This window comes from Ahaetulla prasina, chromosome 1, assembly GCF_028640845.1.
Source record: "Ahaetulla prasina isolate Xishuangbanna chromosome 1, ASM2864084v1, whole genome shotgun sequence".
In the NCBI taxonomy this organism is placed as follows: domain Eukaryota; kingdom Metazoa; phylum Chordata; class Lepidosauria; order Squamata; family Colubridae; genus Ahaetulla; species Ahaetulla prasina.
In genome coordinates this window covers 184,519,116-184,532,411 of record NC_080539.1, presented here as the reverse complement: position 1 = coordinate 184,532,411, position 13,296 = coordinate 184,519,116, and the positions used below count along the sequence as shown (strand labels likewise).

Below are 13,296 nucleotides of genomic sequence, written 5' to 3'. Positions count from 1 at the left end.
CACTCTCTCAGCAAGAGGTTGTTCTCCCAGTCACAAAAATATTCCTGTTCCTGCTTTGTCTGTTGCTATTTTTCTGCAGTAGTATATTTGCACCAGGGAGCACTCTTATTTTTTAAAAGAGGTGCACCTTTCAGTAGGAGTACATAGTTCACATTTGAAATTGGAAACATGACAAATCATAACGAAACTTGTTGACTCTGGATTCTGTGAATTGGGGGGGGGGGGCATGGCAGCTGGCCTTTGAGGAATAAATGAGTGAGTTACTTCTTGAGAAAAAGTCTGGGTTGGAAATACTCTTGAATTATAATCCAAAATAATGATCCCAAATCTTTCTAATGTCTTTTATTATTGATGAATATTTTTTAAATGTTACAGATAAGACAACCACTATTGGATTAATTCCTACAGAAAAACATATTCTTTTTAATCTTACCCTAATTTATTTTTCTCCCAACATAATTCATATACTGTATTTAAGAATCTCTGAAATCTTATCATCTTTTTTCCCTGTCATTACTCTGGCAGTTCTTTGGATTATCTTAGGGACGAGCAGCAATCATGTATTTTTTCCACGACACATCTGCAGTTGGAAAATGTTAAATTCACTCTCTTTGGTTTCATGACAAAATTTTGCTTTGTTCTGAAGCCAGTCAAAAGGAAAACAATGATTGCTATGAGCCATAGGAGCATCTAGCAGCATTTGTGCTCAATCTGCACTGAAATTCCTAAACTTTTAACTCTATAAACGGCATGAGGAAAATGTATGCACATCTCAGTCTAGCAATTTTTATGTGTGATTGTTACTTGCTGATTTTGATTGAGATCCACCAAGACCTGAATGGAAAATAAGCAACAATATAAATGTTTTAAGTAAGTAAAACCTGTAAAGGCTCACATTGGTGTTTTGATACTTTACAGAAACCTGTGATGACCCATCGTTCTTGAAAACAATGGAATCGTCTAAGACCAATACTGCAAAATCCTGGCTCAAGTTTTCATTTGTGTTGCTTTTCTCTATTGTACTAGTCTACTTGTTCTGTGAAAGACGGAAAAGGAACAAATTATATCTGAAAAGCAATCTCTGAGGAAGAATCCTATGACATTTGAGCTCTTTCTCTAGCACAGCAGCAGGTCTTAATGTATGTTATAGAATCCCTATACAAAAATCAATAATTCCTGAAGGTAGCTTCCACTTTTTGAATTAAATCTTCATGTTCTACTTGTTAAAAAAAAGATTCAAAAAGACTTTATAAGACTAATTAATTAGCCTAATAAATAGAGGGAAACAATTTTGTCTAGTACAAACAATTCTGTTGACCACTGGATTCTAACTCAGGCATCTTCTACCACAAGTGTTTGAGCTTCTTTATTCTAATGTGACCAAGTGGCATCATTTTGACTCTAATATAATTGTATCCAAACTGTATCTCCAACATGTTTATTTAGGACCGTGCAGTGCTTCAAATATGATTCCCAAGGTGTTTTGGAGCACATGGGAATGCAAATACAGCAACTTTCTGCAACTAAAAGCCATAGTTGTTGGTTTTATCACATGACTGCTTTAAACAGTTGCAGAGAAGTGCTATAATTATCACTTTGGCCACGTAGCCTTTTGAAATCAAATCTAAAGTGTTGATGGCCCTAATATTTATGTCTTTGGCAATTGGTTACAATACATACCTATTTTATTAATATAGCTAAAGATGCACAAAGAAACTGAAAATGTGAGTTCCTATATCTGTTTATCTGATTAATGTTTTTTTCCAAGCTGAGAAAGAATCTTGAGTTCCGATCAAAATTTCTAGTTTTAATGCTAATAAATCTTTGCTGAATTATTTTCAATAAATAACCAAATTAGAAGGCATTTTCCGGTTACAGCTGTGATTTTTCAGTATCCTGAACTTTTAATGCCTCCTGTAAGCTATCTTTCATTACTATGTTCTCATCAACCGTTATGTGTCCAGATCTCTTCCAGTTAATGTAAATTAATTTCATTGATGCAATCAGGAAGAGAAGTCTGTGTTATGTACAGTTTCATTGTTCTTCTTTAAGGGCTATGTTTTCTCAAATAAAGCAATTCTGGGACAAGGAATTCTGAAGGAAAAGATACCCAGACCCCACATCCATACATAGTGGCAGGACTTAATTCCAAAACAATCATAGCTACTGGACCCCTTAACAAAAAGGATTAGGTAACCCCACCTAATGCATCCCTTTAGGCAGACATTATACTTACTCTGTACATCTTACGCATCAGCTTTTATCTTGATTCAGAAATATAGCCAGGTAGGCTGCATTATAAATGGATGATTTGTGTTCCCCACAGCAAAATGTCCTGTTTTCCTTCCTTGCTTGAGAGAGAAGGGCTTTTTTACCACGCTGATTGTCTGATTAACTAGCTAAAGCCTTGAAATCACTGCTGCCTCGGGTCCACTTCTTTGGGATGTGGAAAGCAGAGCCAATTAGCTCAGTCCTCGACGAGGGCAAATGTTAGAGAGCTTTTCCAGCATTTTCTCTGAAACTGCAGGGTAGATTTCCTGGGTGGGGGTGGGGGAATTCCTGCCTCCAAGTTTTTGACACTTCTTCCCTCCTGCCTTGTGGACCTTGCCATCATCACCCCATTCCCCAAGGGATAGAGGTTGCTTTCCTGTAGAATGTGAATGTGGGCAGCTCATGGAGGGGGAGGTAAGGCCCCTTGTTGAACACTGGGAAAATCTTATGCTTGGGGAGCATTAAAGCCAGCAGCCCATGGAAAGGACCTTAAACAGAAAAGAAGATAAGACTGTAACGCCAAATGCAAGTGCTTCAAATATAGAAATACATCTTTTATTAGATGTTCATTTATTTCATAACAGATTAAATGAGAACAGTGAAGGAAATAATTTCGAAGAGATTTAGACCATTTCCAAAATGAAATGGCTATGGTTAGAAGCCCCACAAAGTGAAGATAGAATTTCTGGAGTTTTCCAGTTTGCTTTGGAGAGTGGTTGCTGTCATTATCACTTGTACTTTTTTTATTATTATTTATTTACATTTATATCCCGCCCTTCTCCGGAGACTCAGGGAGGCTTACAGTGTGTAAGGCAATAGTCTCATTCTATTTGTATATTTACAAAGTCAACTTATTGCCCCCCCAACAATCTGGGTCCTCATTTTACCTACCTTATAAAGGATGGAAGGCTGAGTCAACCTTGGACCTGGTGGGACTAGAACCTGCAGTAATTGCAGGCAGCTGTGTTTTAATAACAGGCTTCTTACAGCCTGAGCCACACCGCGGCCCTTACTTAATGTGAACCTCCTGTTAGGATTTTTTTCATAGAAAGAAAACACCAGGTAGTAGGGATAAGATGCTGTTTTGTGATTAATAGCTCTAGCTTTCCATAAGAAATTACATTAAAAAGATTTGGATCTTCCAAATCTAGTGATTAATAGAGATGTAGAAATGCAGATCAAGTGAATCTGAATGGGTCCGTCCACATTGGTCACTTCCTTTCAACCCTGTTTCCAGCATCCAGAAAGACTGTATTTGCTTGAGTGCTTGTGGAATCCTTACATATTCAGGGCCTTTGATATCACAGTTCTGCTTACATACCCCCTCTCCCATTCAACTCTGCAAGACTAGGCTCAAGAAGGGCAAGGCTCAAAACACTATGGGGCAGAATCATTTTTCATAGTGATGTGCCCCTTATCCACTTTTGTAATACTTAGTTGGAGAATCATGGCTAAACAAAGCTCTAGTGAAACAGTGAAAGACTGATACCCTAATATTTGGTTGGTTGGTTGGTTGGTTGGTTGGTTGGTTGGTTGGTTGGTTGGTTGGCTGGTTGGTTGGTTGGTTACACTTGTAGCCACACTTAATAATAATAGCACTTAGACTTCTATACCATTTCATAGTGTTTTACAAAACTCTCTGGGCGGCTTACAATGTTGGTATATTGTCCCCAACAAACAGGGTCCTCATTTTACCGATTTCAGAAGGGTGGAAGGCTGAGTCAACCTCGAATCTCATCAGGATCAAACTCCAGGCTGTAGGCAGAGTTAGCCTGCAATATTGCATTCTAACCACTGCGCAACCAAGGCTCTTCTTTATAAGCCACTATGTGATCTGTCACTAGGGTTGTCTGAAACATAACAGATTCCCAAATCCGAAGAGAGAAACCTTCTAAATCAGTAGTTTATTTTCTAATGAGAGGTTATTATAAACAGAGTTTAAGTTTCTTCCAGATATTGATGTTATGTAGAAAATAGAATAGATTTCTTATGTGTTACATAATATACACATGTATTAATTGAATTGCAAATTCATATGCATTGGAACTGCAATAACTGGATCAGGAAAAATTACAAGTTTTCTACACTACAACAATGCCTCCTTTTCTCCAGTGTTTTTATTTACAATGATCCTATGTTATATATATTATGAGGTTTAAAAGCTAGTTTGTCCAGGCAAACCATAAAACTGAACAGGAATTTCATTGAACGATCCAACAAACAGCTCTAGCACCTCACCACTGAAAGTCCTCTGTAAAGGAATCCATAAGATAATGGGCATCTGGCCATTTTCTTGGTATTTTCTGTTTTTTTTGATATTTACATGTAATTACTGGTAGCTGCAAAGGTAATAGGAGGAGCCCATGTTAGTGCAGATGAATGGACATCATGTTCACTTATTGTACACACTGTATCTGCTGTTATTTTAGGGTAGAACAGAAATGTAAATGTCACTATTCCATATTGACCAAACGGTTTACTTGCCCAATCACTGACAAACTAGCCTTTTACTTTTTTAAAAAAATGAGAATTTTTTTTATACTATATACTGGTATAAAAGGTGAAACCAAGGAGATATATTGATGTCTTTTATGATTAGGGAAATTTGGAATACCCATATATTTAATTATGCACATATACAATCCACTTGTTCTGACCTAGACTTCCCAAAAAAACACAAAGCAGAATCCTGGTCCCAACAAAACCCCTTTTATTAAACAAACAATGAATTTCTCTCATTCACCTTCAGCAAAGTCTTTCAAGGGAGAATTTACAGTTACAGACCTTATCTGGCTTGGCGAGCTGCCAGGCCTATATCTTCAAAACTTGGCAAAGAGTCTCAGAGAGTCACGAACCAATTAGGTGAATTAATTGTCTCCTGCAAACTCCACTCCCCTTTTATTCCCTCTGGGAGGGCCATTCATCATCCACCTGTGGCCTGACTCCCAAGTCGACCCTTGTTCTTTAGCTGTTCCCTTCGTCTGGCAACTTTGTGCATGCGCACACTGGGAACAGGCTCCAGCTGTTTGTCTGCCTCACTGTTGTCTGACTCTGAAGGCTGCTGATAACTGGCATCTGGGCCTGGCCCCCTCTCTGCCTCATACGCAGAACCCTCATCAGAGCCTTATGACTCCAGGACTGGCCCATGTTCCTCCCTAACCTCCTCACTATCGGAATCTGCTGCAAGCTCTGCTGGCCACTGGCAGGCCACAACACCACCATCACAACAAACAGGAAGAGGGAGGCATATGGCTGCTTCATATAACCAACCATGCTGGGTGAAGAGGAATGCTATTTCAATGGAAAAAAATCCCCATTTGAAGAACAAAAGTTTCTCAGGTTGAAGATAAGGCAGTCATTCTGAGAAGTCATATGTGGAATCCTGTATTACAGTACATTGGAACAGAAGCCAGAATGTATTTGTCAGGGTTCCAAGTAACAGTCCATATGAAATCAAAACCCCAAGACAGGGTTCCTCAGATTTATTAGGCATGTCATATTGGCACAGCTGGTGAAAACTCGACTCTGAAGTTTCCCAGGTTTTTCCCATCCAGTTCAAAATCCAAAGTTCCCCCCCACCATCACTCACAACCATCTCATGGCCCAATCAGGTCTCTCTCCCCATCCTGAATGCCTCCCATCCACACCCCTCCAGGTGCTGGTGAAAGTGTCCTTGGTTCCCAGAAGAAAGAATGTTATTTTGGCTACATATTCCCCCAGCTATCTCTATTCCCCTCTCCCTTTCCCACAGCTTCAGCCAGCCTCGCTGTGGCAACCCTGAAGATGCTCAAAGATGGCTCCAGGGTTGACAGTATTTATTTCTGTTATTGTGTTTCATTAGTGACTGAGGAACCATAATAAGTTTTCAATTTTTAGGATATCAACTGTTCCAACTATAGTTGGAGGATGCACATTGCACATCTACCTCCCAGACCAAAACCCCTAGGAAGAAAAGTGACTCTGGACTCTTGTATGTGGGTCTTCCATCCGAAAGAATAGCTCTGAGGTCCACATATGCAGAGTTGTAAATCAAATAGGGGAAAGCTACCCATAATCCCACCATGCATCCTGTGCCTGTTAGGATCAATGTCACTGAATGCTTCTCTATGTGCCTCTGACACAGCTCCAACCAACCGTCCAGGGAACCACAGTTCAATCAGAACTAGAAATTTCAAAATCCAGAGCAAAATGTTCCATTTTATTTTACTTAATTTATTTATACAGTATAATTTAACTGGACATAAAATAAAAACAGATCAACATTAGAGGCTCAGTGATTAAATTAAGTCAATAGAGTCAGAAGAAATGGAGGGAGGTTGAAAATTTGGGATTTAAAATGTAAATGTTTTTAATTGTTTTAGAATTGTACATGCCCCAGAGGAATTGGATTGAAATAGGTGACTATAGAAATAAAACAAATATCAATATTGTCTTCTGATAATCAAAATAATCTTTCAGAATATCTCAAACTTATAAAATCTCAGTGAAGGCATACAGCCAATCTAGTTACCCAGTTCTTTACCTCATTTGCTTAAAGGAGGAAAGTAATTCAAAATAAGAAAACCTCCTTCCTCGACTTGAGGGAAAAGAGCTGAAGTTGTAAAGGGAGGAGGGGAGAGCCTGTTGAGATGCCCTGTCCCAATGCTGATGTCAGAGGCTGGCATGCATATACAAAAGGAAGACATAAAAAGGGGGAAAGGACCACCAGCTTGCACTGAGACTTACCACTAAAGGTATAACCTGGATGTGCCACTCTCCAGTCCCCTTGACAAACAAGTGAGTATTGCATTCGGTGCAGTCTGTCAGCTCTATGAATGTCTGCTTTTGGGAAAGGTGGGAATAAGGAAGGCAAAACAAAGCATGGCATGCATGTTCGCAGTATTCCATTCAAGTTATTGGGGGAAATGCTAAATAAAATCATCTTCCAGATCAATTTTTCCCACTGCATTGTCTAGTTTTTAGGGTTTGTGTGTGCTTGTATTTTTTATGTGCTTTATAAGCAAGTTCATTTGACTATTACTAATTGTTTGCTATTGTATTCTACTAATGTAATAATTTCCTGTTTTCCAATTCCATTGGTTTTTAAACAAAATAGTGGCATTCCTTATAAAGAACATTGTAGATGAAACAATTTCCAGTGTGTTTATTTCAGACACGCAATCTATGTGTGTTCAAAAGACAACTTATTCAATAAGTAATAAATGTAGATCATGTTATCCCAGCTTTCCAGTTTGGAAACTAAAGTTTAAAGAAACCAGTTTACCTCCACCTTGCGAGTGGACTCCACCATAAAACAGACTGGATCTCAACTTTCCATTCATTTTGCTTCCTCTTAAAGGAGATAATGATTTACCTGCAGCCACTATAGGGGCTATTTATTTAATTAATTTAGATAATGATGCTCCAAAAAGATTTAAATAATTGTGAGATCATTATGTAAGTTTTTCTTGACTATAAAATGTATTTTAATTTATATTAGGCATTTATTTCATTTTTATCTGTTTTATTATAAGCCATAAGATGTAATATACATATAATAAATTTTCACAGTCATTTCTTCCTATCTGCTATTTCCTTTTGGAAAACAGTTACCTTTGATTCTGAATGGGATAAATTAGTTCAAACAATAGGGAAATGTTTGCTTAATAAATATTTACATTTACAAATGATTAGCTCAGGCAAAAATTAAACATGTACATAATATTTTCTTGTGCGAGCAAAGAGAAGAATGTAAGAAGCAATCAGTCATATTACAAAAGATAAAATGTTCAGTCTAGCTGTGGATGCCTTATTGAGTGATCAAACACACTTTGATGTTTGATATAATAAAGACAGCAAGGGGTGGAGAGAGAGGCACAGCCAAAGATGGTACTAGGCAAACAGCAAGATGGGTGGCTGGATGGGCACAGGCAAAACTGGTTGCTATTGAAAATGAAAAACACTTTGAAGTACAGGGAAAAAAATAGGACTTGGACAAAATTATCCAACCAATCATTGACAAAATCAAGCCACTATTTATTACTACACGAACGTGGGTTCATAGGTAAATGAACAGGTGAGATTTAGATTTGATTTTGCATTTCAACATTGAGTAATACACGGGTTCAATTCAAACTACTTTAAGGATGAGACTGAATTTGAAAAAAGATTTGGTCATAGACTATAATAAGAAGTACTGGATTATTGGTACTATTTCATTTTTTAAACGTAACAGGTGAGAATAGTAGAAATACATATTTAGAGGACACTAAACCTGGCAAGTTTCATCTACAGTATGTATCTTCAAAGGTTTCCAGGGAATAAAACTTTGAAATATTACCTCTTCACTTGTTTTAAAGCAGGAATAAAGAAAGAACTAATCACAACCCTTAAATGATCTAGCAAAGAACCAATTGAGAAGTTGTGTTGAACGTATGCAAAAACATGTTTCACTACAACTTAAAAGTGGAAAATAATTACGATGTTTAAAGGATTAAACTCTGACTTGTTTCTTGATTATGCCAAGCTTGGCATGACAGATGCTGAAAAATGTTAAGTTATCCTGCGCCTGATAGTGATATCCTCTTGTACTCTAACATTCTGGGGTGTTATATGGATTGTAAGGCAGACAGCATAGCTTGTTGGCAAGCTTGGCATCTTGTCATCATGAGATGGTTTGTGCTGGAAGGCAGGCATGGCAGCCAGGAAGAGAGGACTCTTGAGGTTTCCAGAACTAAGAAATGAAGCCATGCGTTAAACCTCTGATCTTTTGCTCTATTGGCTGCCAGGCTAACATGGTTCCTTTATGCAGAACAAACATATTTCCTTATAGATATAGCCCAGAAGGATGCCCAATGGTCTCATTCCTAGGGTGAAAGGTAAATTCCTATGGGTGTTCATGTTGGTCTTTGTGAGAGAACCACTGAGAAACCTCAAGGTCAAAAGATGCTACAGTTGCTCACAAACTGATTAGCTTTGGGGAAGGTAGGCAACAGACACAAGTCAGATTCAAGAAACTGTCTGATAACACAGCTGATAGAAAGATGGGTATGCTGACCATGGAAATGGCAACAATGGGCCGCTGGTACAGCAGATGGGGAGACTTCTGGTGTGCTGGACCAAATAGGCCGGCACAAAACTAAAAAGGTAAGTCCTGGTAACTGATAAAGGAGAATTAGAAGAATACATCTCTTTAAATTCAAAAACATCAGTGAATCTTGTCCCTATTCAATGAGATTGCTTGTAATAAGTAAAAGACTACCAATTTGAAGAAGTCTGGGCTTTCAAAGAACAAATATTCCTGGACCTAATTGTTGCTCCCTTTTCTTCAGTTCCTGGCTGTGGCTTGAAAGAGGTGAAAATGAGTTTGCTAAAAGTTACAGTAATTCTGATGAAAAAAGGGCAGGATCAAGGAGCTTTCTGATGCTAGGCCAAAATAGACATGATATAAATTGTAAGTTTCTAAAAGTTGTAATTTTTCTGGAAGTATTTTTTTCTTGAAATTCAACATTCAAACTTGTTTTGCTGTTATAGAATTTTGCAATGACTCTGTACTTTACTAAAGCAATTTTTTCAGGAGTGCTTTTCTTGTATTAGGCCAGTAACATACTTTTTGTTCCCTGTTGCTATAGGTCACCTATTTTTTTCTTTGTTTAAAATCAGATATCAAAGTGCTTTGCGGAGTGGGGGGAAAGAACTTGAAAGGAATGAGACTGCTAGTTGTCTGCCTTCTGATGCTGGCCTTTATACCTGAGACTAAATGCCGAATCTTTGAACGATTCATGGAGATCAGGAGTAAGTTCCCACAGCCAGGTGATTGCATGAATAGAGATACTTTTCATGAGCAAAATGTCCACCATATATACAAACCTGAACACGGGCTGAAGGTAGAATCTGGGGTAGTACCCAATAGATGTTGGCATTGTCTCATTTCCCTCTCAGGACCTTCTAAACAGAATGTATTGCAAACTGCATTTGGCAGCAAAAATCTAGAAGACCAATAGATAGCATAAACAGTTAGATTTGATCCAGATCTAGTGGTTATCCAGATTTTTGACACCTAGATGTGCCTGATATGTGTTATTCTGGACATCTTGCTATGCAACATCTTTCACTTAATCTAGACTAATCTGTTCCTGACTCTAGAAATCAACCACAGGTGTTCCCTAGAGTCTTCTTTTGCAGCTCTCAAAAATCTTATTGCTGAAATCTAATAGCAAAACCCTTAATTATGATGAAGACACTTTCCAGGCACTTTAAAAACATTTCTCTCTCTTCTCCCCCCCCCCCCCACTTTCTCCCTTTCTCATTGATCGTTACTTCTTTTATTAATTCAAAAGCCTTAAAAATTCTACTGCCACCATTGTTTTTGTAAAGTTGCTGCCACATCACCTGATGGTCTCAAGTGCTGGGAAACAAAATAGAGAAAATTATTGTACCTGGTGGGAAAAGAACATTGTCCACCCTTGCCCTACACCAGTGTTTTTAAACGTTACAAGACCAAAACAACCAAACAGAATATTATAAACATGTCTCTCATGTGTCTTTTCATCATTTACCTCCATTCTTCAACAGCAGTTGTGCATACATATAATATTTTCTCCAGAATTACATTAAGGCATCTAATGATGTCAAGATATGCTATTCTATGATCCATTGATTAGGCCAAGACTCCTTTCTTAATTCACACACTATGATGTTCCACAGCTGAGCGTCCTTTCGGCTTTGGCCCAGTCCCTTCACTCCTTCTGGCGCTACTAGTATTAGCTTTCTGCTCTTCCCCAGTAGCATATTGGACACCTTCCGACCTGAGGGGCTCATCTTCCAGCATCACATCTTTTTGCCTTTTGGTACTGTCCATGGGGTTTTCATGGCAAAGATACTGGAGTGGGTTGCCATTTCCTTCTCCAGTGGATCATGTTTTGTCAGAGCTCTCTGCTATGACCTGTCCGTCTTGGGTGACCCTGCATGGCATAGCTCATAGCTTCATTGTGTTGCACAGCCCCTTCACCACGACAGGGCAATGATCCATGAAAGGGATCCAAGCTGACCCATGTACAATTTCCTGAGCAGTAGCAAATCACTTAGCCTGGCCTTTTTTACAGACAATTGGAACAGTGTTCTCCAAAGTGGTTTGTATTGACCCCCATGAGTTGATGGAACTATCCATTACAGATGGTCCTTGACTTATGACCATTCACTTAATGACAGTTCAAAGTTGCAATGGCTTCGGAAAAATGATTTATAACCTGTCTTTACAACTTGTGATTTACAACAGACCATCACAGAGGCTGCAGTCATGTGATCGCAGTTCAGGTACTTGGCAATTGGCTGACAATTACAACTGATTGCAGTGTCCTGCATCATGTGATCATGATATTGACCTTTCCAGCTGGTTTCCAACAAAAGTATCATTTGGGGAAGCTGGATTCATTTAATGATCATGTGATTCACTTAACAACCATTGTGATTTATTTAACAAACATAGTAAAAATGGTTATAAAATCAGGTCCAGTCACATGTTAACCCATTACAATAGAAATTCTGGTCCCAATTGAGGTCATGTTGAGAATTACCTGTAGTGTTCTTATTATTTCTAGTATTATTAGATAAAATAATATTTATTACCTTCATTTCGTGCAATAAATGTTGAGAGATTGATGAACAATCTAAAACTTCATGGGCGGATCAATGAGCTTAAGAGTTTGGGGACTCCTGGTATATACCAACTTTTTTTAAAATCAAAGTTCTAAAGTCTAGTAAATGGCTAATATTAGTTCTAGTGACTGTTTAAAATACAGTTCACAACATACTAGTAAAATTATGCAAATGATATACACTTGAAAAAACAAGTGTGAAGAGCATCTGGCATCAAAATAAAAAATAAGGAATTGTTTCTCCTATTTTTTTTCTCCAGACATGACAATGGCTGCATTTTAACACTGCATAACAATCGCAGAAGAATATACAGCTCGCACTCATGGATAACAAATGCCCATATTTTTAAGTCTTTTCCTTTTGTCAATTATGATGACTATTAACATTATTACATACAATAACCATCTTTATATTTTATAAGTTATTTTATGAGACTGACGTGACAGAAATAGTCCCACCCATTTACCAAAACTGAGGCTTTTTCAGAATACTGTAACACTAATACTCCTCTAATGAGTACCTCCATGTTTTACAATATACTAGAAACAACACAGCTGTTTCAATACACTTTCCCTTTCCACTGAATTCTCACTGTCTTCTGGGTTTTGCCTTGTAGATCCTGATATTGATCCTTCCTGGTACACTGGCCGAGGGATCCGACCTGTGGGGCGGTTTGGCAGACGAAGAGCAGCTGCAGAAAATGTCCAGAAGTCTGGCAACAGGCATCTGCAAGCTTGTTTTCCTGTAGAAGAAAGCAGCGAATCTCTGCAAGATGAATGAAGCTACATAAAAGTTTTAATACAATGGCAACAAAAAAATATATATAATGCACATGTGCACAGACATAATCTATCTTCATCTTATATCCTTTCTAAACCTTAATAAATATGTTGGATCTTGCTTCAATCTTTATTATTGTTATTGTACAAATCAAATAGAATGTCTTTTGGCTTAAGAATTTCATTAGATCATATTTCTCACAAATACATTTGTATTATTACAAGGCATACAATTCATTTTTGGATTACTGTACTTATACTAAGTAGTGCAATTCCTCAATGAACAGGTATTGTTGTAAATAGTTTTGATTTATTTACTTTGCGTAGCTATGTTTTGCATTTTTATCCTTCCTTTTCCATTCCAATACGTCATTTTATCATGTCATTAAAATATAAGACTCACCTTCCAGGCATTTATAGTGTAAAATACAACTTTATTCCATTATACACAATTATATAACTTTAATTCTTGAAGTTACTGGAAATAATAATAAGTGGACATGACAGTACCTGGAGACATCAGAATGGAAGAGAAAGAATTAGAGAAAATCACAAAACACAAAGACCTGCAAGGTGAAGTAGAACAACAATGGCAAAAGAAACCAAAGAT

At 37.8% G+C, this 13,296-nt stretch overlaps 2 protein-coding genes across 10 annotated transcripts in view; both read left to right on the top strand.

The window, feature by feature from the left end:
• MLPH (melanophilin) overlaps positions 1-1,864 on the top strand; it is a 135,687-nt gene extending 133,823 nt beyond the window's left edge. For all 9 annotated transcript variants that reach the window (XM_058184814.1, XM_058184805.1, XM_058184788.1 and 6 more), the window contains one exon: positions 919-1,864. In XM_058184814.1, coding sequence (XP_058040797.1) covers positions 919-945 — 27 coding nt within the window. In that variant the 3' untranslated portion in view covers positions 946-1,864. The remainder of the gene's footprint in view (positions 1-918) is intronic.
• Positions 854-12,744, top strand: PRLH (prolactin releasing hormone). The gene is made up of 3 exons (XM_058184907.1): positions 854-870; positions 9,913-10,062; positions 12,524-12,744. The coding sequence occupies exons 2-3, from the start codon at positions 9,957-9,959 to the stop codon at positions 12,685-12,687; spliced, it is 270 nt and encodes an 89-aa protein (XP_058040890.1). The 5' UTR covers positions 854-870; positions 9,913-9,956; the 3' UTR covers positions 12,688-12,744.
• Positions 12,745-13,296: the final 552 nt, after the last annotated feature.